This window comes from Mya arenaria, chromosome 11 (genome assembly GCF_026914265.1).
Source record: "Mya arenaria isolate MELC-2E11 chromosome 11, ASM2691426v1".
NCBI lineage: Eukaryota > Metazoa > Mollusca > Bivalvia > Myida > Myidae > Mya > Mya arenaria.
The window spans coordinates 64149099-64171052 of record NC_069132.1 but is presented as its reverse complement, the minus strand read 5'-3'; the positions used below and the strand labels follow the sequence as shown (position 1 = coordinate 64171052).

At 35.1% G+C, this 21954-nt stretch overlaps 1 protein-coding gene across 6 annotated transcripts in view; it reads left to right on the top strand.

Annotated features, from left to right (window-relative positions):
- Nucleotides 1–8167, top strand: part of LOC128207749 (ribosome-binding protein 1-like) — a 39709-nt gene extending 31542 nt beyond the window's left edge. For all 6 annotated transcript variants that reach the window (XM_052910877.1, XM_052910874.1, XM_052910876.1 and 3 more), the window contains one exon: nucleotides 1944–8167. In XM_052910877.1, the coding sequence (XP_052766837.1) occupies nucleotides 1944–1994 (51 nt within the window). In that variant the 3' untranslated portion in view covers nucleotides 1995–8167. The remainder of the gene's footprint in view (nucleotides 1–1943) is intronic.
- The last annotated feature ends 13787 nt before the right edge of the window (nucleotides 8168–21954 follow it).

The following is a 21954-nucleotide window of genomic DNA, read 5'->3' as shown; positions in this document are numbered from 1 at the left end:
GCAGCTGAATTGCAAACGCTATTTTACATCTATATATAAAAAATTTAACAACACAGGAATGTTTTTGTTTTGATAATAATTTTTAATTAACAGGACGCATTCAATTGATTATCATCAATAAATAAATGTACAAAGGTGCATAATCCAACAGATTAATTGACATCTCTGACTAACAACCTTTAACTATTCAACTGACGAGGCCCAGTGAGGCTCAAGTTTGCGTCATGTTGATTATTGAATTACATATTTTTGAACAGAACAGAACAGAACACTTTTAAGGTGATTGTGCATGCTATTTTCAACTGATCACAAGGTTATATTTTGTCTACATCTAGCACAAGCAAGCTTATTTGGGGCACTTTATTCTGTTATGATATGGCATATTTTTTTGTTACACCTTATGTTAGGTTGAAAAGTTTTTTCTTATCTTCCTTTAAAATTGATTCTTACTAAAAGTAAAACTTTAAGTTTTTCTCATAGTGACAAACATTAAAATTGTAAATTTACTTAATGATAAGCTTCACATTTCTTTAAAACAACAACAACAGAAGTATCGTTATAGCCTTTGTTTCGTTTACTTGTCCTTGTGGCTTTTTTATTTTGGTTCTTTTAGAAAAACTGTTCATGATGTTCATTTGAAACTTGGTACACAAGTTCATATTTAAAAATATGCATACTAGTACCCACTTTGTATTAAAGAAGTGTTCATGTGGAGTTATGGCCCTTGGTAACCAGAGAGGAATGGACAAGTGTTAGCATATTCATTTGAAACTTGGTACACATGTTCAAATGTGACAATATGCAACCTAGTATTTGATGTGAGCCAAACCACATTGAAGGCAATTCTGGTCAAGTTATGGTCTCTGGATAAACTTAGGGTAACAGACAAGTGTTTGCATATTCATTTGAAACTTGGTACACATGTTCAAATGTGATAATATATGCAACCTAGTAATTGAAGTGAGCCAAACCACATTGAGGGTAGTTCTGGTAGAGTTATGTCCCTTGATAAACTTTGTGTGTTGATAATGACTGCTGTTTTGCTTTTACCATTTTTAAAGATGTTTGCATTTTTATCATGATACAGAATTCAAGAGTTGTTGAAATGAGACATGCTTTTGAATGATACAGACAATAATGACCTTGTGATCTGGATAGTTTGAGTGGCAGTTAGCCTAGAATACTTGTGGGAAATGTATTTTGGACTTTCAGAGCAAGCAGCTTGAAGATGGGAGGAGATTCATTGCTAGCACTTGATATTATAAAGCTAATATGCTCATGTCTGCCATTGTATGAGTCCAGTGCAATTTTGATTTAACAAAAGTTTCATGTCTAGTTAGGTTCTGATATAATCTGGAGACAGAAAACTTCTGTTGATTTAAGCCGGTCAGTTTAGTGTTGTGTTTTACCCATTTAAAATTTCTGTTCAAGTCAACATTTCGGCATAGCCTTTAAGCACAAATGAGGTCAAGGAAATCAAGAAATTCACATGAAACTTGGTCCACTCTTTAACAATTACAGTGCATATTTATTATAGCAAATCACTTACTTTGGGTCACACAATTCTTAAGTTATGACCTAAATTGATCTATTGAGAAAACCAGTCAAACCTGGGAACTATATATATGTGATTCTCTTGTTCATTTTTTTGTTTCATGTCTTCGGTTCCTTTGTAAATTCTTTTTCCTTTGTCACGTCTTGAGATTGGCAGACATGAGTTCGATAGATATCAGCATGATTTTAAGTGCACAATCATGTAAATGATCCCACTGTGTATCAAATATTATGTTGCTTTGAACTTAGTTCGTTTACTTTCAGAGTATTTTCCTAATATCAGTGTTATGTGCATTTAGCAAGGTAGTATATTTATCATGAATAAGAAACTTCGATTTTTTCATATTTTAAAACGCAGTGTTTAACGTTTTCTTTTTATTGTGTTTCAGGCGTCTTCCCAGAGTAGCTTAAACGAAGCAGGAACGGGAACATCTGTGTGATATGGTTACCATGACAACAATTAGCTAGTGACCACCTGTTAAAACGAGGACGAATTTTTTTCTGAATCTAAAGGCGTTTGTAAACTCTGGAATGTTATGATCCCAATTTGTGAATGAGCTAGAAAATTCTGCTGTTAAAATGCACCTGAATGAGTTGTGTGTAGGTAACTGGTTTATGGAAATTGCAACAGGCCCTTTATGACATTGTTACAGATTTTGTTAATTGTGTTACAGATTCTGTGTGAAACTGTTACAAATCTTATTAGTGGTCTATTCTAATTGTGAAACAGATTCTGTGTGACATTGTTACAGATTTTATAAGTGGTCCATGTCATGTTAACCAATAAATGCATGTAGAAATGCCATATTTATGTTCACTATGCAAAGGAAAAAGATTCTTTTATCATAGAAAATAACGTCAAATCAATCAATTTGATGTTTAAAATACACATATTCAACCACATTAAATAGAAAACACTGGACTTCTGATTTTTGAATACTAATTAATCAGTGATATAATTATGGTTTGAAATTGCTTAGAAATCAATCGATGAATCAACTGTTAGGGCTATGAAACATTTAGTTTTATTTACTTAATTGGTAATTTTCAACCTGTATTGGGACCAAAAAATTCGGGTATGGAAATTTTAGTTCAGATTTGTTTCTATTGCAAGGAACATAACAATTTTATGTATATTTTGTTACATTTATTCTTTTGTTAGAGGATACAATAATGCCTGTTACTTAGTTGGCTCATTTTTACGCATCATTTTGTTTTGTTCTGTCTTGTGTACAAAATCGTGCAGTTACGCCATTAACCTGGAAACATGAATTTTGATATATATATTTGTTATTGATTATTGTCACAAACTGTTGCGATATAAGTTTCTGTTTATGATTTATGACTTATTACATGTAATGATTTAGTTATATGTTGCTGGCATGATGTTGTTTGGCATTAAATTTAAGGACTGCAGCATGCGTTGCAAATGAATTTAGAAAATCCTTATTTTAATTTGGTATTTAAGGGGACTAGACAGCTGATGGTCCCAATATCGGCCAGTAATACATAATTTCACACGATTCAAAGGCTATTTTGTCATTGTCTTACCTGTTTAAAATTAGCGCATAATGGTTTCCCAGTTTAAAGTGTGTATATTTTGCATGCGATAAAAACAGTTGCATATATTGGCGCTATTTTAAAATTTATTCGGATTTACGTGGTAGACAAAGCCAGTAAATTTCAAATCGGAAAAATACGCAAAAGGCGAAAGATACAATCATGTTTTGTAAGCAATGTGTTACACCAGTAAGTTTTAATGTGTAGAATCAATTCTATTTAAGTTTTTGACAATTTTCTTTTTCTTGCAATGGTATCATCTGGTGTCTAGTCCCTTTAAGTGTTATGTTTCATAAGCAATATCCATTGAGTACAGAATTGTACTGCAGATAGTATGGGGTTAATCGTCATAGAATATTCTAATCCCTGCCTGCGTGCTATAGATCATGTTATGTTTCTTGACAATTGCTCCCCAGTCCATTTCAGAAAGATCATGAAATTCATTTTTTTTTAAATGAAATCATACTTGACCTGAATTATTTTTCTGTGCATTTTCTGTCCTAACATATCATCATCCATTGAAAATTTGATATGAAAGTGCATGATGAAAGCCATATTCACTGTACCGATTTTCTGTTGATACAAATTGACGCTTTTTGAACATCAATGTAAAAATAAACGTGTAGGTATTTGATTTTTTTGCTTATAAGATGATGAATACGCTTCAAACAATATGGTAATTAACAATATTTTGGATTGGTGTTATGTAGTTTAACTTTTTATTTATTATAGATTAAAAATATTTATGTAGAAATGTTATAGACGAATAAAAATATAAGTTAATAGTGACACATGCTAATTTTAATTTATACAGGGTGTTTTTCATACAAATCATCAAATAACGCAAGGTTAAAGGCCTGAAATAAAATATTAAATTTTCTTTTCCCACGACCAAACTGCAAAAATGAGCTTGACCGAAATGATTTTAATCCTTATATTTAAAAATGAGATTATTTATTTTGATTTTGTATTCTTGACCAAGCTTGTTTTAATTAAAATATTTGTCGACTCTGACCAACACAGTATATCTATCTGGGTCGTGGAAGAGAAATCAAAGAACATATTGCATCTTGCCTTACAGATTCTTTTCAAATTTGTACATATCTCAGATTTGTCATAATCTTTATGTGCCACTGAAAATCTGTGATAAATTTAAATCTCGTCGAATTTCTGTGGTATATCTGTCATATAATGTGAATTGTACACTTAAACCTCATATTTTCAAGTTATAAAGACCACAATTGTAGTCTTCAGTGTCAAATTCAATGTGTTTGTCTTCAAACTAATGATTTATTATTGGCTAAGAACTACCATCCTCTTTATTGTGATGACTTTTGCAAGTATTCTTTCCTCTTTTGTTATGAAGTTGTACACAGGGATGATGATCGGAAACATGAAAATAATCTGGAATTCTATCCCAAAGCAGGGTGAAATTCTATCCCAAAGCAGGGTGAAATTCTATCCCGAAGCAGGGTGAAATTCTATCCCAAAGCAGGGTGAAATTCTATCCCAAAGCAGGGGGAAATTCTATCCCGAAGCAGGGTGAAATTCTATCCCGAAGCAGGGTGAAATTCTGTCCCGAAGCAGGGTGAAGGGGCTAAGATCCTTGATGAAATATTGTTTCCAAGACCCTTAACATTCATTTCTACGTACTGCTTAAAATTTTGATGCAAACATCCAGCATATTAACCAACTTTATGACTCAATGCTAGCATTTAAACAGATTTAGGTGGTAGAAATAAACACATGCCTGCAAGCCCTGGACTGTTAAATAGTAGGGCTAGTTCAAAAATTTGATGCCAAGCATTAGTATAAGATTTCGGGCTAGTTCATCCAAAAGTCTAATTTCGATGACTGAGATTTCAGGATTGATTTTGGATTGTATCATTCCTGTGTACATGACCACTCTTAAATAAAGTTGCATAAACAATTTTTTTGTCTACTGTCTCTTACTATTGTACATCATGTCGTTGAAATTGCCTTGCTTGCTAATGGTTACCTAAAAAATGTTGTATCCTGCTTAATTTTACAACCAAATGATCCTATAGATAAATGCATCAACCTGAATTATGACTTCCTAATTGTGTGGCTGCAGTCAACATTTATGTTTTTGTGGCAGTCAACAAGTTCAGACGCACAATATGTATTTTTTTCTATTGTCTCGATGTAAGCTGCACAGAAAGTGCCTAAACTATTTTATTTCATACAACCAAAGAAATAACCTAATTTGTATCCTATTGTTATCACAAAAAGGTTGTTTTCTGGCTCAAAATTGATTAAATAATTAATATATTCATATATATATATATGTTGTGTACTTGCTATAGAAAAATGTATACAAGATTAAGTTGTTAAGTTGCGAAACACAATGTGAACATTTACTTGTAGCTCTATGTACATAAAAAATGCAGTCACGTTTTAAGTCACTTTGCAAATTAGTATTTAAACTTCGCTCAAAGTCATTTGCAGAAAAAAGAATTGAATCAACTTGAAGGCTTACTGATAATTGCATAACCCATTCTGTTGACCAAACAAATAATTTTCCATGAAATAGTTCTTTCTGCAAGTACATAATATTTGTAAATGGCATGTACTAATCACAGGGTCTCCCAAAAATTAGAGCAATTTATGCAAAAGTATAAATAAGATAATTCTGGTAAAAATCATGCTCCCTCAGTAGCACTGTGTTGATTGATCAAAATTCACTGGTCTAATGTCAGAATCGCCTGGAATTCTGGGGAAAAACATGTTAAAATGCCCTGGAATTCTGGTAAAAAATGTCAAAATCCCCTGAAATTTTGGGAAAGAGAATGTCAAAATGCCCTGGAATTCTGGTAAAAAAATGTCAAAATGCCCTGGAATTCTGGGAAAGAAATGTCCAAATCCCCTGGAATTCTGGGGAAAAAAAGGTCAAAATCCCCCTTTTTTCTGGGGAAAAATGGCAAAATTCCCTGGAATTCTGGGGGAAGTCAAAATCCCCCTTTTTTCTGGGAAAAAATATGTCAAAATCCCCTGGGATAGTCTTCAGGAATTTGGCATTTAAGCATTGTGCACTAAAAGTAGTCTACAAGTACTCGTACAAGAAGTGTTTCGCAACCTCGATTATAAATAACTAAATCTCTAGAACATTTAATTGCTTCTTCGATTTCAATTCAGTACATTTCGGCTAAGTGTTTTTAGGTTAACCAAGTTAGACAACTGTGCAATATTAACACTACAAAAGTAGGGTATAAATGTGTTACACTATTTTTATTTACACTTGTTGTTTTTCTTTATATTACAAGGTATTGAAAATACTTAATTAATTTATATCTTTACAACTATAAATGATTAACAATGCTGTGAAATTCTTTTGAATTATATTATTTTAAGTTGTTTCTGGTATTTCTCATTTAGTCATACATAAATTACATGTATTTATATTAGATGCTGTTGTAAGTGGACTATATTATGTCTAGCGGACTCAAAATGAAGTTTATTTTATCTTCAGTTTACGCAGACAGCAACTGTAGAATGTAGTATTTAGGTTATATCATTAGTGCTTGTTTAAAATTTATTTAATCGTCAACTAGTGTATCTTGTAGCCCCCACTAAGGGGGGGGGGGGAAGCTTAGAATAAAGACTTATTATATGAAGGATTCGGGTGAAATTACAAATAGTTCTTTATGATTACACGTCTGTAACGCATGCATTATTGTGTTTAATTTTCCCTTAAGTGTCTATATAATATTGTTTCTGATCAAATAAGACTGGAAAACAAAACCACATCTGTCCTAATTTCCATCATCTTTAGAGCCTTAAGTACTTTATTAAAATCCCATTTTAATGCAGTGTAAACGTGTGCAACTGAATACACTATACATAAATGCAACTGTTACTATGTCATTAATATCTACTATTATATGATACAAAAAAAATCATGTTTAATTATAAAACTTTTTTTGTGCTATTGGGGTAGTCCATGTGTAGCTAATGGATCAGGGTCAGGCATAATAAGTATATTGTTTAAACGAACATGTATTTATACTGAGTTTCAGAAGACATGTTCTCGGTTAGAAGTGAAGCCAGTCATATTCACTACAGGTTTCTTAAACAACAGGCCCCAATTTCTCGAAACTTCTTAAGCTTAACAGCTAGGCTTAAGTAGCTTATTTGAATTAGATAAAATACATACTGAAATTGAATTTTGATACATGAAAAATGGTAAATTGCAATCATCATAATCATAATTCCTATTCAAGGTATAAAAACTCTTTAAGAAGTAAATATTATGCAAATTATTGAAAAACAAAAATAGTGAGCTTAGCTTAACCCTGTTATAAGGGACTTAATGAGTTTCGAGAAATTGGAGTCAGCACTGTCCATCTTTATTTATATGGGTTTCTTAAATCCAGGATTAATTCTGAAAATTGAGAGCTTTTGACTTCATACAATTCAGTTGTAAATACTATTTTTAGCTCAGAAATTTACATCAAAAGCAGTAGGAAATACCTTTAAATAAATATAAACAATTTCAAAGGGGTCTAAGCCTCTTGACCCTGCTATAGGCATTAATTCCTTATACCAAAACAGACTCCTCTTTTCAAGATTGACATTTAACAGCTGTTAGAAACCACTGACACAAGCTTGCTGCATGTACATAAGGCATATTATCAATAAATGAAAATGAATTGTATTCATAACATATAAATAAACTTTGAAGCTGCTCATGACTGTACAGGTTAGCTTTATTTCGAGTGATAAAGTGAATATTTCAGTATGTCAAACAATTATGAATGAACTTGTATGTAAAGAATTTAGGAACAATGAATTGATATCATTATCACAGAGTTGTGTTTGTTACATTGAATTTCCTTATGTAGATTATGATTTATGAATATATACTAAACATAGATATTACTTATGTTGCTGCTTCATTTTCTATGCCATACTGGTGTTAAACTTATTGTTTGCTAAGGATAAGATTGTCGTTCATTTGAACAGTGTTTTTTTGTCATCTGTAACTATATGCATCATGCCGCTTTCTTCATGGATAAATAAATCTTCAATCGCTTGAACGAGTTGTTAGTTTAAACTTTATCTAATAATGTATTTTACAATGATCGTGAAGAAAGGTACAGTCGAACCTCAAAAGCTCAAAATCGCTTGGTCCGAAATCCTCATTGGCTCGAATTTGATGTAAACTGTAACCGATTGCTTTTTACTGTAGGTAAACAATCATGCTTGGCTCGAATTTTCATAGGCTTAAGGTGTTTTTGCCGGTCACAGTGTTCAAGCCAACAGGATTCGACTGTATAAAAACATATGTTAAGTGATGCTGGTTGGCACGATGTTTTGTGAGCGTGGGATCTCATGTTGTGGGGGTAACTGGTGTGGCCGTTGAAAACTCTCTTCCCACTTGGTTAGCATCAACCAATCTAAAATACATGGAGGGAATCAAACCAAGGATACTTTAGTGTTCAGCTGAGGCTGTGTTCACTTACATCAGAGATTAAGATGGAAGGCTAAAAAAAACTGCATACTTAAATTTTCCAAAATATCTATGCCATGACTAATTTTGACAAAAGATGCATGACCGATTGTAGGACATATTATTTATAACAGTTACAGCACTTTTGACCATATTTACTCCTGTAAAAGCATTTTAATATTACAACAAAATTAATGAGCCAGAGTCAAACTCAGACTCGCTATATTTGTGAAAATGGGCCAATGAGCGCTAACTGGACAATCGTATGTTGTTTGTTCGTGCTTCAGTTGTGTCTGTCAATTTTGAAAATCCATCTATGATGCTATACAAAGACAAAATGTCCAACACCAGAGGCGAGTTGCAAGACCTGTTTCCTATCCACCAACCAACTCCTACTCAGACTTGAAATTAGACTGATGGATGAACAAGCTGCATACTTACTTTTTTGCTCAACATAAAATAAACAAGAGGGCCATGATGGCCCTGTATCGCTCACCTGTAGCTTTGCTAAATAAAGTGAACATTCTGACCTATTATCTTGACCTAGATTTTATAGAGATGATCATTCTGACCAAGTTACATTTAGATTAGGCTTAAGTTGTGACCTCTATTGTGTTCACAAGGTTTTTATACTAATTGACCTAGTGACCTAGTTATTGACCGCGAATGACCCAATATCGAACTTGACCTATATTTTTCTAGAGATGATCATTCTGACCAAGTTGAATTGAGTTAAGCCTAAAATTGTGACCTCTATTGTGTTCACAAGGTTTTTCTACTAATTGACCTAGTGACCTAGTTTTTGATCTGGGTTGACCCAATATGGAACTTGACCTAGCTTATGTTAAGATGATCATTCTGACCAAGTTTCATTAAGATAAGGCTAAAATTGTGACCTCTATTTTGTTCACAAGGTTTTTCTAATAATTGACCTAGCGACCTAGTTATTGACTGCGTATGACCCAATATCGAACTTGACCCAGATTTTATAGAGATGATCATTCTGACCAAGTTGCATTAAGATTAGCCTAAAATTGTGACCTCTATTGTGTTCACAAGGTTTTTGTACTAATTGACCTAGTGACCTAGTTATTGACCGCAGATGACCCAATATCGAACTTGACCTAGATTTTATAGAGATGATCATTCTGACCAAGTTGCATTGAGAATAGGCTAAAATTGTGACCTCTATTGTGTTCACAAGGTTTTTGTACTAATTGACCTAGTGACCTAGTTATTGACCGTGAATGACCCAATATCAAACTTGACCTACATTTTATAGCGATGATCATTCTGACCAAGTTGCATTGAGATTAGGCTAAAATTGTGACCTCTATTGTGTTCACAAGGTTTTTCTACTAATTGACCTAGTGACCTAGTTATTGACCGCGGATGACCCAATATCGAACTTGACCTAGATTTTATAGAGATGATCATTCTGACCAAGTTGCATTGAGATTAGGCTAAAATTGTGACCTCTAATGTGTTCACAAGGTATTTCTACTAATTGATCTACTGACCTAGTTTTTGACCCCAGATGACCCAATATCGAACTTGACCTAGATTTCATAGAGATGATCAGTCTGACCAAGTTTCATAAAGATTAGGTCAAAATTGTGACCTCTGTTGTGTTCACAAGGTTTTTCTAATAATTGACCTAGTGACCTAGTTATTGACTGCGGATGACCCAATATCGAACTTGACCTAGATTTTATAGAGATGATTATTCTGACCAAGTTGCATTGAGATTAGGCTAAAATTGTGACCTCTATTGTGTTCACAAGGTTTTTGTACTAATTGACCTAGTGACCTAGTTGTTGACCGCGGATGACCCAATATCGAACTTGACCTACATTTTATAGAGATGATCATTCTGACCAAGTTGCATTGAGATTAGGCTAAAATTGTGACCTCTATTGTGTTCACAAGGTTTTTCTACTAATTGACCTAGTGACCTAATTATTGACCGCGGATGACACAATATCGAACTTGACCTAGATTTTATAGAGATGACCATTCTGACCAAGTTGCATTGAGATTAGGCTAAAATTGTGACCTCTATTGTGTTCACAAGGTTTTTCTACTAATTGACCTAGTGACCTAGTTTTTGACCCCAGATGACCCAATATCGAACTTGACCTAGATTTCATAGAGATGATCAGTCTGACCAAGTTTCATAAAGATTAGGTCAAAATTGTGACCTCTGTTGTGTTCACAAGGTTTTTCTAATAATTGACCTAGTGACCTTGTTATTGACTGCAGATGACCCAATATCGAACTTGACCTAGATTTTATAGAGATGATTATTCTGACCAAGTTGCATTGAGATTAGGCTCAAATTGTGACCTCTATTGTGTTCACAAGGTTTTTGTACTAATTGACCTAGTGACCTAGTTGTTGACCGCGGATGACCCAATATCGAACTTGACCTACATTTTATAGAGATGATCATTCTGACCAAGTTGCATTGAGATTAGGCTAAAATTGTGACCTATATTGTGTTCACAAGGTTTTTCTACTAATTGACCTAGTGACCTAGTTTTTGACCTGGGTTGACCCAATATGGAACTTGACCTAGCTTATGTTAAGATGATCATTCTGACCAAGTTTCATTAAGATAAGGCTAAAATTGTGACCTCTATTTTGTTCACAAGGTTTTTCTAATAATTGACCTAGTGACCTAGTTATTGACTGCGTATGACCCAATATCGAACTTGACCCAGATTTTATAGAGATGATCATTCTGACCATGTTGCATTAAGATTAGCCTAAAATTGTGACCTCTATTGTGTTCACAAAGTTTTTGTACTAATTGACCTAGTGACCTAGTTATTGACCGTGAATGACCCAATATCAAACTTGACCTACATTTTATAGCGATGATCATTCTGACCAAGTTGCATTGAGATTAGGCTAAAATTGTGACCTCTATTGTGTTCACAAGGTTTTTCTACTAATTGACCTAGTGACCTAGTTATTGACCGCGGATGACCCAATATCGAACTTGACCTAAATTTTATAGAGATGATCATTCTGACCAAGTTGCATTGAGATTAGGCTAAAATTGTGACCTCTAATGTGTTCACAAGGTATTTCTACTAATTGACCTACTGACCTAGTTTTTGACCCCAGATGACCCAATATCGAACTTGACCTAGATTTCATAGAGATGATCAGTCTGACCAAGTTTCATAAAGATTAGGTCAAAATTGTGACCTCTGTTGTGTTCACAAGGTTTTTCTAATAATTGACCTAGTGACCTAGTTATTGACTGCGGATGACCCAATATCGAACTTGACCTAGATTTTATAGAGATGATTATTCTGACCAAGTTGCATTGAGATTAGGCTAAAATTGTGACCTCTATTGTGTTCACAAGGTTTTTGTACTAATTGACCTAGTGACCTAGTTGTTGACCGCGGATGACCCAATATCGAACTTGACCTACATTTTATAGAGATGATCATTCTGACCAAGTTGCATTGAGATTAGGCTAAAATTGTGACCTCTATTGTGTTCACAAGGTTTTTCTACTAATTGACCTAGTGACCTAATTATTGACCGCGGATGACCCAATATCGAACTTGACCTAGATTTTATAGAGATGACCATTCTGACCAAGTTGCATTGAGATTAGGCTAAAATTGTGACCTCTATTGTGTTCACAAGGTTTTTCTACTAATTGACCTAGTGACCTAGTTTTTGACCCCAGATGACCCAATATCGAACTTGACCTAGATTTCATAGAGATGATCAGTCTGACCAAGTTTCATAAAGATTAGGTCAAAATTGTGACCTCTGTTGTGTTCACAAGGTTTTTCTAATAATTGACCTAGTGACCTAGTTATTGACTGCAGATGACCCAATATCGAACTTGACCTAGATTTTATAGAGATGATTATTCTGACCAAGTTGCATTGAGATTAGGCTAAAATTGTGACCTCTATTGTGTTCACAAGGTTTTTGTACTAATTGACCTAGTGACCTAGTTGTTGACCGCGGATGACCCAATATCGAACTTGACCTACATTTTATAGAGATGATCATTCTGACCAAGTTGCATTGAGATTAGGCTAAAATTGTGACCTATATTGTGTTCACAAGGTTTTTCTACTAATTGACCTAGTGACCTAGTTTTTGACCTGGGTTGACCCAATATGGAACTTGACCTAGCTTATGTTAAGATGATCATTCTGACCAAGTTTCATTAAGATAAGGCTAAAATTGTGACCTCTATTTTGTTCACAAGGTTTTTCTAATAATTGACCTAGTGACCTAATTATTGACTGCGTATGACCCAATATCGAACTTGACCCAGATTTTATAGAGATGATCATTCTGACCATGTTGCATTAAGATTAGCCTAAAATTGTGACCTCTATTGTGTTCACAAAGTTTTTGTACTAATTGACCTAGTGACCTAGTTATTGACCGTGAATGACCCAATATCAAACTTGACCTACATTTTATAGCGATGATCATTCTGACCAAGTTGCATTGAGATTAGGCTAAAATTGTGACCTCTATTGTGTTCACAAGGTTTTTCTACTAATTGACCTAGTGACCTAGTTATTGACCGCGGATGACCCAATATCGAACTTGACCTAAATTTTATAGAGATGATCATTCTGACCAAGTTGCATTGAGATTAGGCTAAAATTGTGACCTCTAATGTGTTCACAAGGTATTTCTACTAATTGACCTACTGACCTAGTTTTTGACCCCAGATGACCCAATATCGAACTTGCCTAGATTTCATAGAGATGATCAGTCTGACCAAGTTTCATAAAGATTAGGTCAAAATTGTGACCTCTGTTGTGTTCACAAGGTTTTTCTAATAATTGACCTAGTGACCTAGTTATTGACTGCGGATGACCCAATATCGAACTTGACCTAGATTTTATAGAGATGATTATTCTGACCAAGTTGCATTGAGATTAGGCTAAAATTGTGACCTCTATTGTGTTCACAAGGTTTTTGTACTAATTGACCTAGTGACCTAGTTGTTGACCGCGGATGACCCAATATCGAACTTGACCTACATTTTATAGAGATGATCATTCTGACCAAGTTGCATTGAGATTAGGCTAAAATTGTGACCTCTATTGTGTTCACAAGGTTTTTCTACTAATTGACCTAGTGACCTAATTATTGACCGCGGATGACCCAATATCGAACTTGACCTAGATTTTATAGAGATGACCATTCTGACCAAGTTGCATTGAGATTAGGCTAAAATTGTGACCTCTATTGTGTTCACAAGGTTTTTCTACTAATTGACCTAGTGACCTAGTTTTTGACCCCAGATGACCCAATATCGAACTTGACCTAGATTTCATAGAGATGATCAGTCTGACCAAGTTTCATAAAGATTAGGTCAAAATTGTGACCTCTGTTGTGTTCACAAGGTTTTTCTAATAATTGACCTAGTGACCTAGTTATTGACTGCGGATGACCCAATATCGAACTTGACCTAGATTTTATAGAGATGATTATTCTGACCAACTTGCATTGAGATTAGGCTAAAATTGTGACCTCTATTGTGTTCACAAGGTTTTTGTACTAATTGACCTAGTGACCTAGTTGTTGACCGCGGATGACCCAATATCGAACTTGACCTACATTTTATAGAGATGATCATTCTGACCAAGTTGCATTGAGATTAGGCTAAAATTGTGACCTCTATTGTGTTCACAAGGTTTTTCTACTAATTGACCTAGTGACCTAGTTTTTGACCTGGGTTGACCCAATATGGAACTTGACCTAGCTTATGTTAAGATGATCATTCTGACCAAGTTTCATTAAGATAAGGCTAAAATTGTGACCTCTATTTTGTTCACAAGGTTTTTCTAATAATTGACCTAGTGACCTAGTTATTGACTGCGTATGACCCAATATCGAACTTGACCCAGATTTTATAGAGATGATCATTCTGACCATGTTGCATTAAGATTAGCCTAAAATTGTGACCTCTATTGTGTTCACAAAGTTTTTGTACTAATTGACCTAGTGACCTAGTTATTGACCGTGAATGACCCAATATCAAACTTGACCTACATTTTATAGCGATGATCATTCTGACCAAGTTGCATTGAGATTAGGCTAAAATTGTGACCTCTATTGTGTTCACAAGGTTTTTCTACTAATTGACCTAGTGACCTAGTTATTGACCGCGGATGACCCAATATCGAACTTGACCTAAATTTTATAGAGATGATCATTCTGACCAAGTTGCATTGAGATTAGGCTAAAATTGTGACCTCTAATGTGTTCACAAGGTATTTCTACTAATTGATCTACTGACCTAGTTTTTGACCCCAGATGACCCAATATCGAACTTGACCTAGATTTCATAGAGATGATCAGTCTGACCAAGTTTCATAAAGATTAGGTCAAAATTGTGACCTCTGTTGTGTTCACAAGGTTTTTCTAATAATTGACCTAGTGACCTAGTTATTGACTGCGGATGACCCAATATCGAACTTGACCTAGATTTTTTAGAGATGATTATTCTGACCAAGTTGCATTGAGATTAGGCTAAAATTGTGACCTCTATTGTGTTCACAAGGTTTTTGTACTAATTGACCTAGTGACCTAGTTGTTGACCGCGGATGACCCAATATCGAACTTGACCTACATTTTATAGAGATGATCATTCTGACCAAGTTGCATTGAGATTAGGCTAAAATTGTGACCTCTATTGTGTTCACAAGGTTTTTGTACTAATTGACCTAGTGACCTAGTTGTTGACCGCGGATGACCCAATATCGAACTTGACCTACATTTTATAGAGATGATCATTCTGACCAAGTTGCATTGAGATTAGGCTAAAATTGTGACCTCTATTGTGTTCACAAGGTTTTTGTACTAATTGACCTAGTGACCTAGTTGTTGACCGCGGATGACCCAATATCGAACTTGACCTACATTTTATAGAGATGATCATTCTGACCAAGTTGCATTGAGATTAGGCTAAAATTGTGACCTCTATTGTGTTCACAAGGTTTTTCTACTAATTGACCTAGTGACCTAGTTTTTGACCTGGGTTGACCCAATATGGAACTTGACCTAGCTTATGTTAAGATGATCATTCTGACCAAGTTTCATTAAGATAAGGCTAAAATTGTGACCTCTATTTTGTTCACAAGGTTTTTCTAATAATTGACCTAGTGACCTAGTTATTGACTGCGTATGACCCAATATCGAACTTGACCCAGATTTTATAGAGATGATCATTCTGACCATGTTGCATTAAGATTAGCCTAAAATTGTGACCTCTATTGTGTTCACAAAGTTTTTGTACTAATTGACCTAGTGACCTAGTTATTGACCGTGAATGACCCAATATCAAACTTGACCTACATTTTATAGCGATGATCATTCTGACCAAGTTGCATTGAGATTAGGCTAAAATTGTGACCTCTATTGTGTTCACAAGGTTTTTCTACTAATTGACCTAGTGACCTAGTTATTGACCGCGGATGACCCAATATCGAACTTGACCTAAATTTTATAGAGATGATCATTCTGACCAAGTTGCATTGAGATTAGGCTAAAATTGTGACCTCTAATGTGTTCACAAGGTATTTCTACTAATTGATCTACTGACCTAGTTTTTGACCCCAGATGACCCAATATCGAAATTGACCTAGATTTCATAGAGATGATCAGTCTGACCAAGTTTCATAAAGATTAGGTCAAAATTGTGACCTCTGTTGTGTTCACAAGGTTTTTCTAATAATTGACCTAGTGACCTAGTTATTGACTGCGGATGACCCAATATCGAACTTGACCTAGATTTTATAGAGATGATTATTCTGACCAAGTTGCATTGAGATTAGGCTAAAATTGTGACCTCTATTGTGTTCACAAGGTTTTTGTACTAATTGACCTAGTGACCTAGTTGTTGACCGCGGATGACCCAATATCGAACTTGACCTACATTTTATAGAGATGATCATTCTGACCAAGTTGCATTGAGATTAGGCTAAAATTGTGACCTCTATTGTGTTCACAAGGTTTTTCTACTAATTGACCTAGTGACCTAATTATTGACCGCGGATGACCCAATATCGAACTTGACCTAGATTTTATAGAGATGACCATTCTGACCAAGTTGCATTGAGATTAGGCTAAAATTGTGACCTCTATTGTGTTCACAAGGTTTTTCTACTAATTGACCTAGTGACCTAGTTTTTGACCCCAGATGACCCAATATCGAACTTGACCTAGATTTCATAGAGATGATCAGTCTGACCAAGTTTCATAAAGATTAGGTCAAAATTGTGACATCTGTTGTGTTCACAAGGTTTTTCTAATAATTGACCTAGTGACCTAGTTATTGACTGCAGATGACCCAATATCGAACTTGACCTAGATTTTATAGAGATGATTATTCTGACCAAGTTGCATTGAGATTAGGCTAAAATTGTGACCTCTATTGTGTTCACAAGGTTTTTGTACTAATTGACCTAGTGACCTAGTTGTTGACCGCGGATGACCCAATATCGAACTTGACCTACATTTTATAGAGATGATCATTCTGACCAAGTTGCATTGAGATTAGGCTAAAATTGTGACCTATATTGTGTTCACAAGGTTTTTCTACTAATTGACCTAGTGACCTAGTTTTTGACCTGGGTTGACCCAATATGGAACTTGACCTAGCTTATGTTAAGATGATCATTCTGACCAAGTTTCATTAAGATAAGGCTAAAATTGTGACCTCTATTTTGTTCACAAGGTTTTTCTAATAATTGACCTAGTGACCTAGTTATTGACTGCGTATGACCCAGTATCGAACTTGACCCAGATTTTATAGAGATGATCATTCTGACCAAGTTGCATTAAGATTAGCCTAAAATTGTGACCTCTATTGTGTTCACAAAGTTTTTGTACTAATTGACCTAGTGACCTAGTTATTGACCGCGGATGACCCAATATCGAACTTGACCTAGATTTTATAGAGATGATCATTCTGACCAAGTTGCATTGAGATTAGGCTAAAATTGTGACCTCTATTGTGTTCACAAGGTTTTTGTACTAATTGACCTAGAGACCTAGTTATTGACCGTGAATGACCCAATATCAAACTTGACCTACATTTTACAGCGATGATCATTCTGACCAATTTGCATTGAGATTAGGCTAAAATTGTGACCTCTATTGTGTTCACAAGGTTTTTCTACTAATTGACCTAGTGACCTAGTTATTGACCGCGGATGACCCAATATCGAACTTGACCTAGATTTTATAGAGATGATCATTCTGACCAAGTTGCATTGAGATTAGGCTAAAATTGTGACCTCTAATGTGTTCACAAGGTATTTCTACTAATTGACCTACTGACCTAGTTTTTGACCCCAGATGACCCAATATCGAACTTGACCTAGATTTCATAGAGATGATCAGTCTGACCAAGTTTCATAAAGATTAGGTCAAAATTGTGACCTCTGTTGTGTTCACAAGGTTTTTCTAATAATTGACCTAGTGACCTAGTTATTGACTGCGGATGACCCAATATCGAACTTGACCTAGATTTTATAGAGATGATTATTCTGACCAACTTGCATTGAGATTAGGCTAAAATTGTGACCTCTATTGTGTTCACAAGGTTTTTGTACTAATTGACCTAGTGACCTAGTTGTTGACCGCGGATGACCCAATATCGAACTTGACCTACATTTTATAGAGATGATCATTCTGACCAAGTTGCATTGAGATTAGGCTAAAATTGTGACCTCTATTGTGTTCACAAGGTTTTTCTACTAATTGACCTAGTGACCTAGTTTTTGACCTGGGTTGACCCAATATGGAACTTGACCTAGCTTATGTTAAGATGATCATTCTGACCAAGTTTCATTAAGATAAGGCTAAAATTGTGACCTCTATTTTGTTCACAAGGTTTTTCTAATAATTGACCTAGTGACCTAGTTATTGACTGCGTATGACCCAATATCGAACTTGACCCAGATTTTATAGAGATGATCATTCTGACCAAGTTGCATTAAGATTAGCCTAAAATTGTGACCTCTATTGTGTTCACAAGGTTTTTGTACTAATTGACCTAGTGACCTAGTTATTGACCGCGGATGACCCAATATCGAACTTGACCCAGATTTTATAGAGATGATCATTCTGACCAAGTTGCATTGAGATTAGGCTAAAATTGTGACCTCTATTGTGTTCACAAGGTTTTTGTACTAATTGACCTAGTGACCTAGTTATTGACCGTGAATGACCCAATATCAGACTTGACCTACATTTTACAGCGATGATCATTCTGACCAATTTGCATTGAGATTAGGCTAAAATTGTGACCTCTATTGTGTTCACAAGGTTTTTCTACTAATTGACCTAGTGACCTAGTTATTGACCGCGGATGACCCAATATCAAACTTGACCTAGATTTTATAGAGATGATCATTCTGACCAAGTTGCATTGAGATTAGGCTAAAATTGTGACCTCTAATGTGTTCACAAGGTATTTCTACTAATTGACCTAGTGACCTAGTTTTTGACCCCAGATGACCCAATATCGAACTTGACCTAGATTTCATAGAGATGATCAGTCTGACCAAGTTTCATAAAGATTAGGTCAAAATTGTGACCTCTGTTGTGTTCACAAGGTTTTTCTAATAATTGACCTAGTGACCTAGTTATTGACTGCGGATGACCCAATATCGAACTTGACCTAGATTTTATAGAGATGATTATTCTGACCAAGTTGCATTGAGATTAGGCTAAAATTGTGACCTCTATTGTGTTCACAAGGTTTTTGTACTAATTGACCTAGTGACCTAGTTGTTGACCGCGGATGACCCAATATCGAACTTGACCTACATTTTATAGAGATGATCATTCTGACCAAGTTGCATTGAGATTAGGCTAAAATTGTGACCTCTATTGTGTTCACAAGGTTTTTCTACTAATTGACCTAGTGACCTAATTATTGACCGCGGATGACCCAATATCGAACTTGACCTAGATTTTATAGAGATGACCATTCTGACCAAGTTGCATTGAGATTAGGCTAAAATTGTGACCTATATTGTGTTCACAAGGTTTTTCTACTAATTGACCTAGTGACCTAGTTTTTGACCTGGGTTGACCCAATATGGAACTTGACCTAGCTTATGTTAAGATGATCATTCTGACCAAGTTTCATTAAGATAAGGCTAAAATTGTGACCTCTATTTTGTTCACAAGGTTTTTCTAATAATTGACCTAGTGACCTAGTTATTGACTGCGTATGACCCAATATCGAACTTGACCCAGATTTTATAGAGATGATCATTCTGACCAAGTTGCATTAAGATTAGCCTAAAATTGTGACCTCTATTGTGTTCACAAAGTTTTTGTACTAATTGACCTAGTGACCTAGTTATTGACCGCGGATGACCCAATATCGAACTTGACCTAGATTTTATAGAGATGATCATTCTGACCAAGTTGCATTGAGATTAGGCTAAAATTGTGACCTCTATTGTGTTCACAAGGTTTTTGTACTAATTGACCTAGAGACCTAGTTATTGACCGTGAATGACCCAATATCAAACTTGACCTACATTTTACAGCGATGATCATTCTGACCAATTTGCATTGAGATTAGGCTAAAATTGTGACCTCTATTGTGTTCACAAGGTTTTTCTACTAATTGACCTAGTGACCTAGTTATTGACCGCGGATGACCCAATATCGAACTTGACCTAGATTTTATAGAGATGATCATTCTGACCAAGTTGCATTGAGATTAGGCTAAAATTGTGACCTCTAATGTGTTCACAAGGTATTTCTACTAATTGACCTACTGACCTAGTTTTTGACCCCAGATGACCCAATATCGAACTTGACCTAGATTTCATAGAGATGATCAGTCTGACCAAGTTTCATAAAGATTAGGTCAAAATTGTGACCTCTGTTGTGTTCACAAGGTTTTTCTAATAATTGACCTAGTGACCTAGTTATTGACTGCGGATGACCCAATATCGAACTTGACCTAGATTTTATAGAGATGATTATTCTGACCAACTTGCATTGAGATTAGGCTAAAATTGTGACCTCTATTGTGTTCACAAGGTTTTTGTACTAATTGACCTAGTGACCTAGTTGTTGACCGCGGATGACCCAATATCGAACTTGACCTACATTTTATAGAGATGATCATTCTGACCAAGTTGCATTGAGATTAGGCTAAAATTGTGACCTCTATTGTGTTCACAAGGTTTTTCTACTAATTGACCTAGTGACCTAGTTTTTGACCTGGGTTGACCCAATATGGAACTTGACCTAGCTTATGTTAAGATGATCATTCTGACCAAGTTTCATTAAGATAAGGCTAAAATTGTGACCTCTATTTTGTTCACAAGGTTTTTCTAATAATTGACCTAGTGACCTAGTTATTGACTGCGTATGACCCAATATCGAACTTGACCCAGATTTTATAGAGATGATCATTCTGACCAAGTTGCATTAAGATTAGCCTAAAATTGTGACCTCTATTGTGTTCACAAGGTTTTTGTACTAATTGACCTAGTGACCTAGTTATTGACCGCGGATGACCCAATATCGAACTTGACCCAGATTTTATAGAGATGATCATTCTGACCAAGTTGCATTGAGATTAGGCTAAAATTGTGACCTCTATTGTGTTCACAAGGTTTTTGTACTAATTGACCTAGTGACCTAGTTATTGACCGTGAATGACCCAATATCAGACTTGACCTACATTTTACAGCGATGATCATTCTGACCAATTTGCATTGAGATTAGGCTAAATTTGTGACCTCTATTGTGTTCACAAGGTTTTTCTACTAATTGACCTAGTGACCTAGTTATTGACCGCGGATGACCCAATATCAAACTTGACCTAGATTTTATAGAGATGATCATTCTGACCAAGTTGCATTGAGATTAGGCTAAAATTGTGACCTCTAATGTGTTCACAAGGTATTTCTACTAATTGACCTAGTGACCTAGTTTTTGACCCCAGATGACCCAATATCGAACTTGACCTAGATTTCATAGAGATGATCAGTCTGACCAAGTTTCATAAAGATTAGGTCAAAATTGTGACCTCTGTTGTGTTCACAAGGTTTTTCTAATAATTGACCTAGTGACCTAGTTATTGACTGCGGATGACCCAATATCGAACTTGACCTAGATTTTATAGAGATGATTATTCTGACCAAGTTGCATTGAGATTAGGCTAAAATTGTGACCTCTATTGTGTTCACAAGGTTTTTGTACTAATTGACCTAGTGACCTAGTTGTTGACCGCGGATGACCCAATATCGAACTTGACCTACATTTTATAGAGATGATCATTCTGACCAAGTTGCATTGAGATTAGGCTAAAATTGTGACCTCTA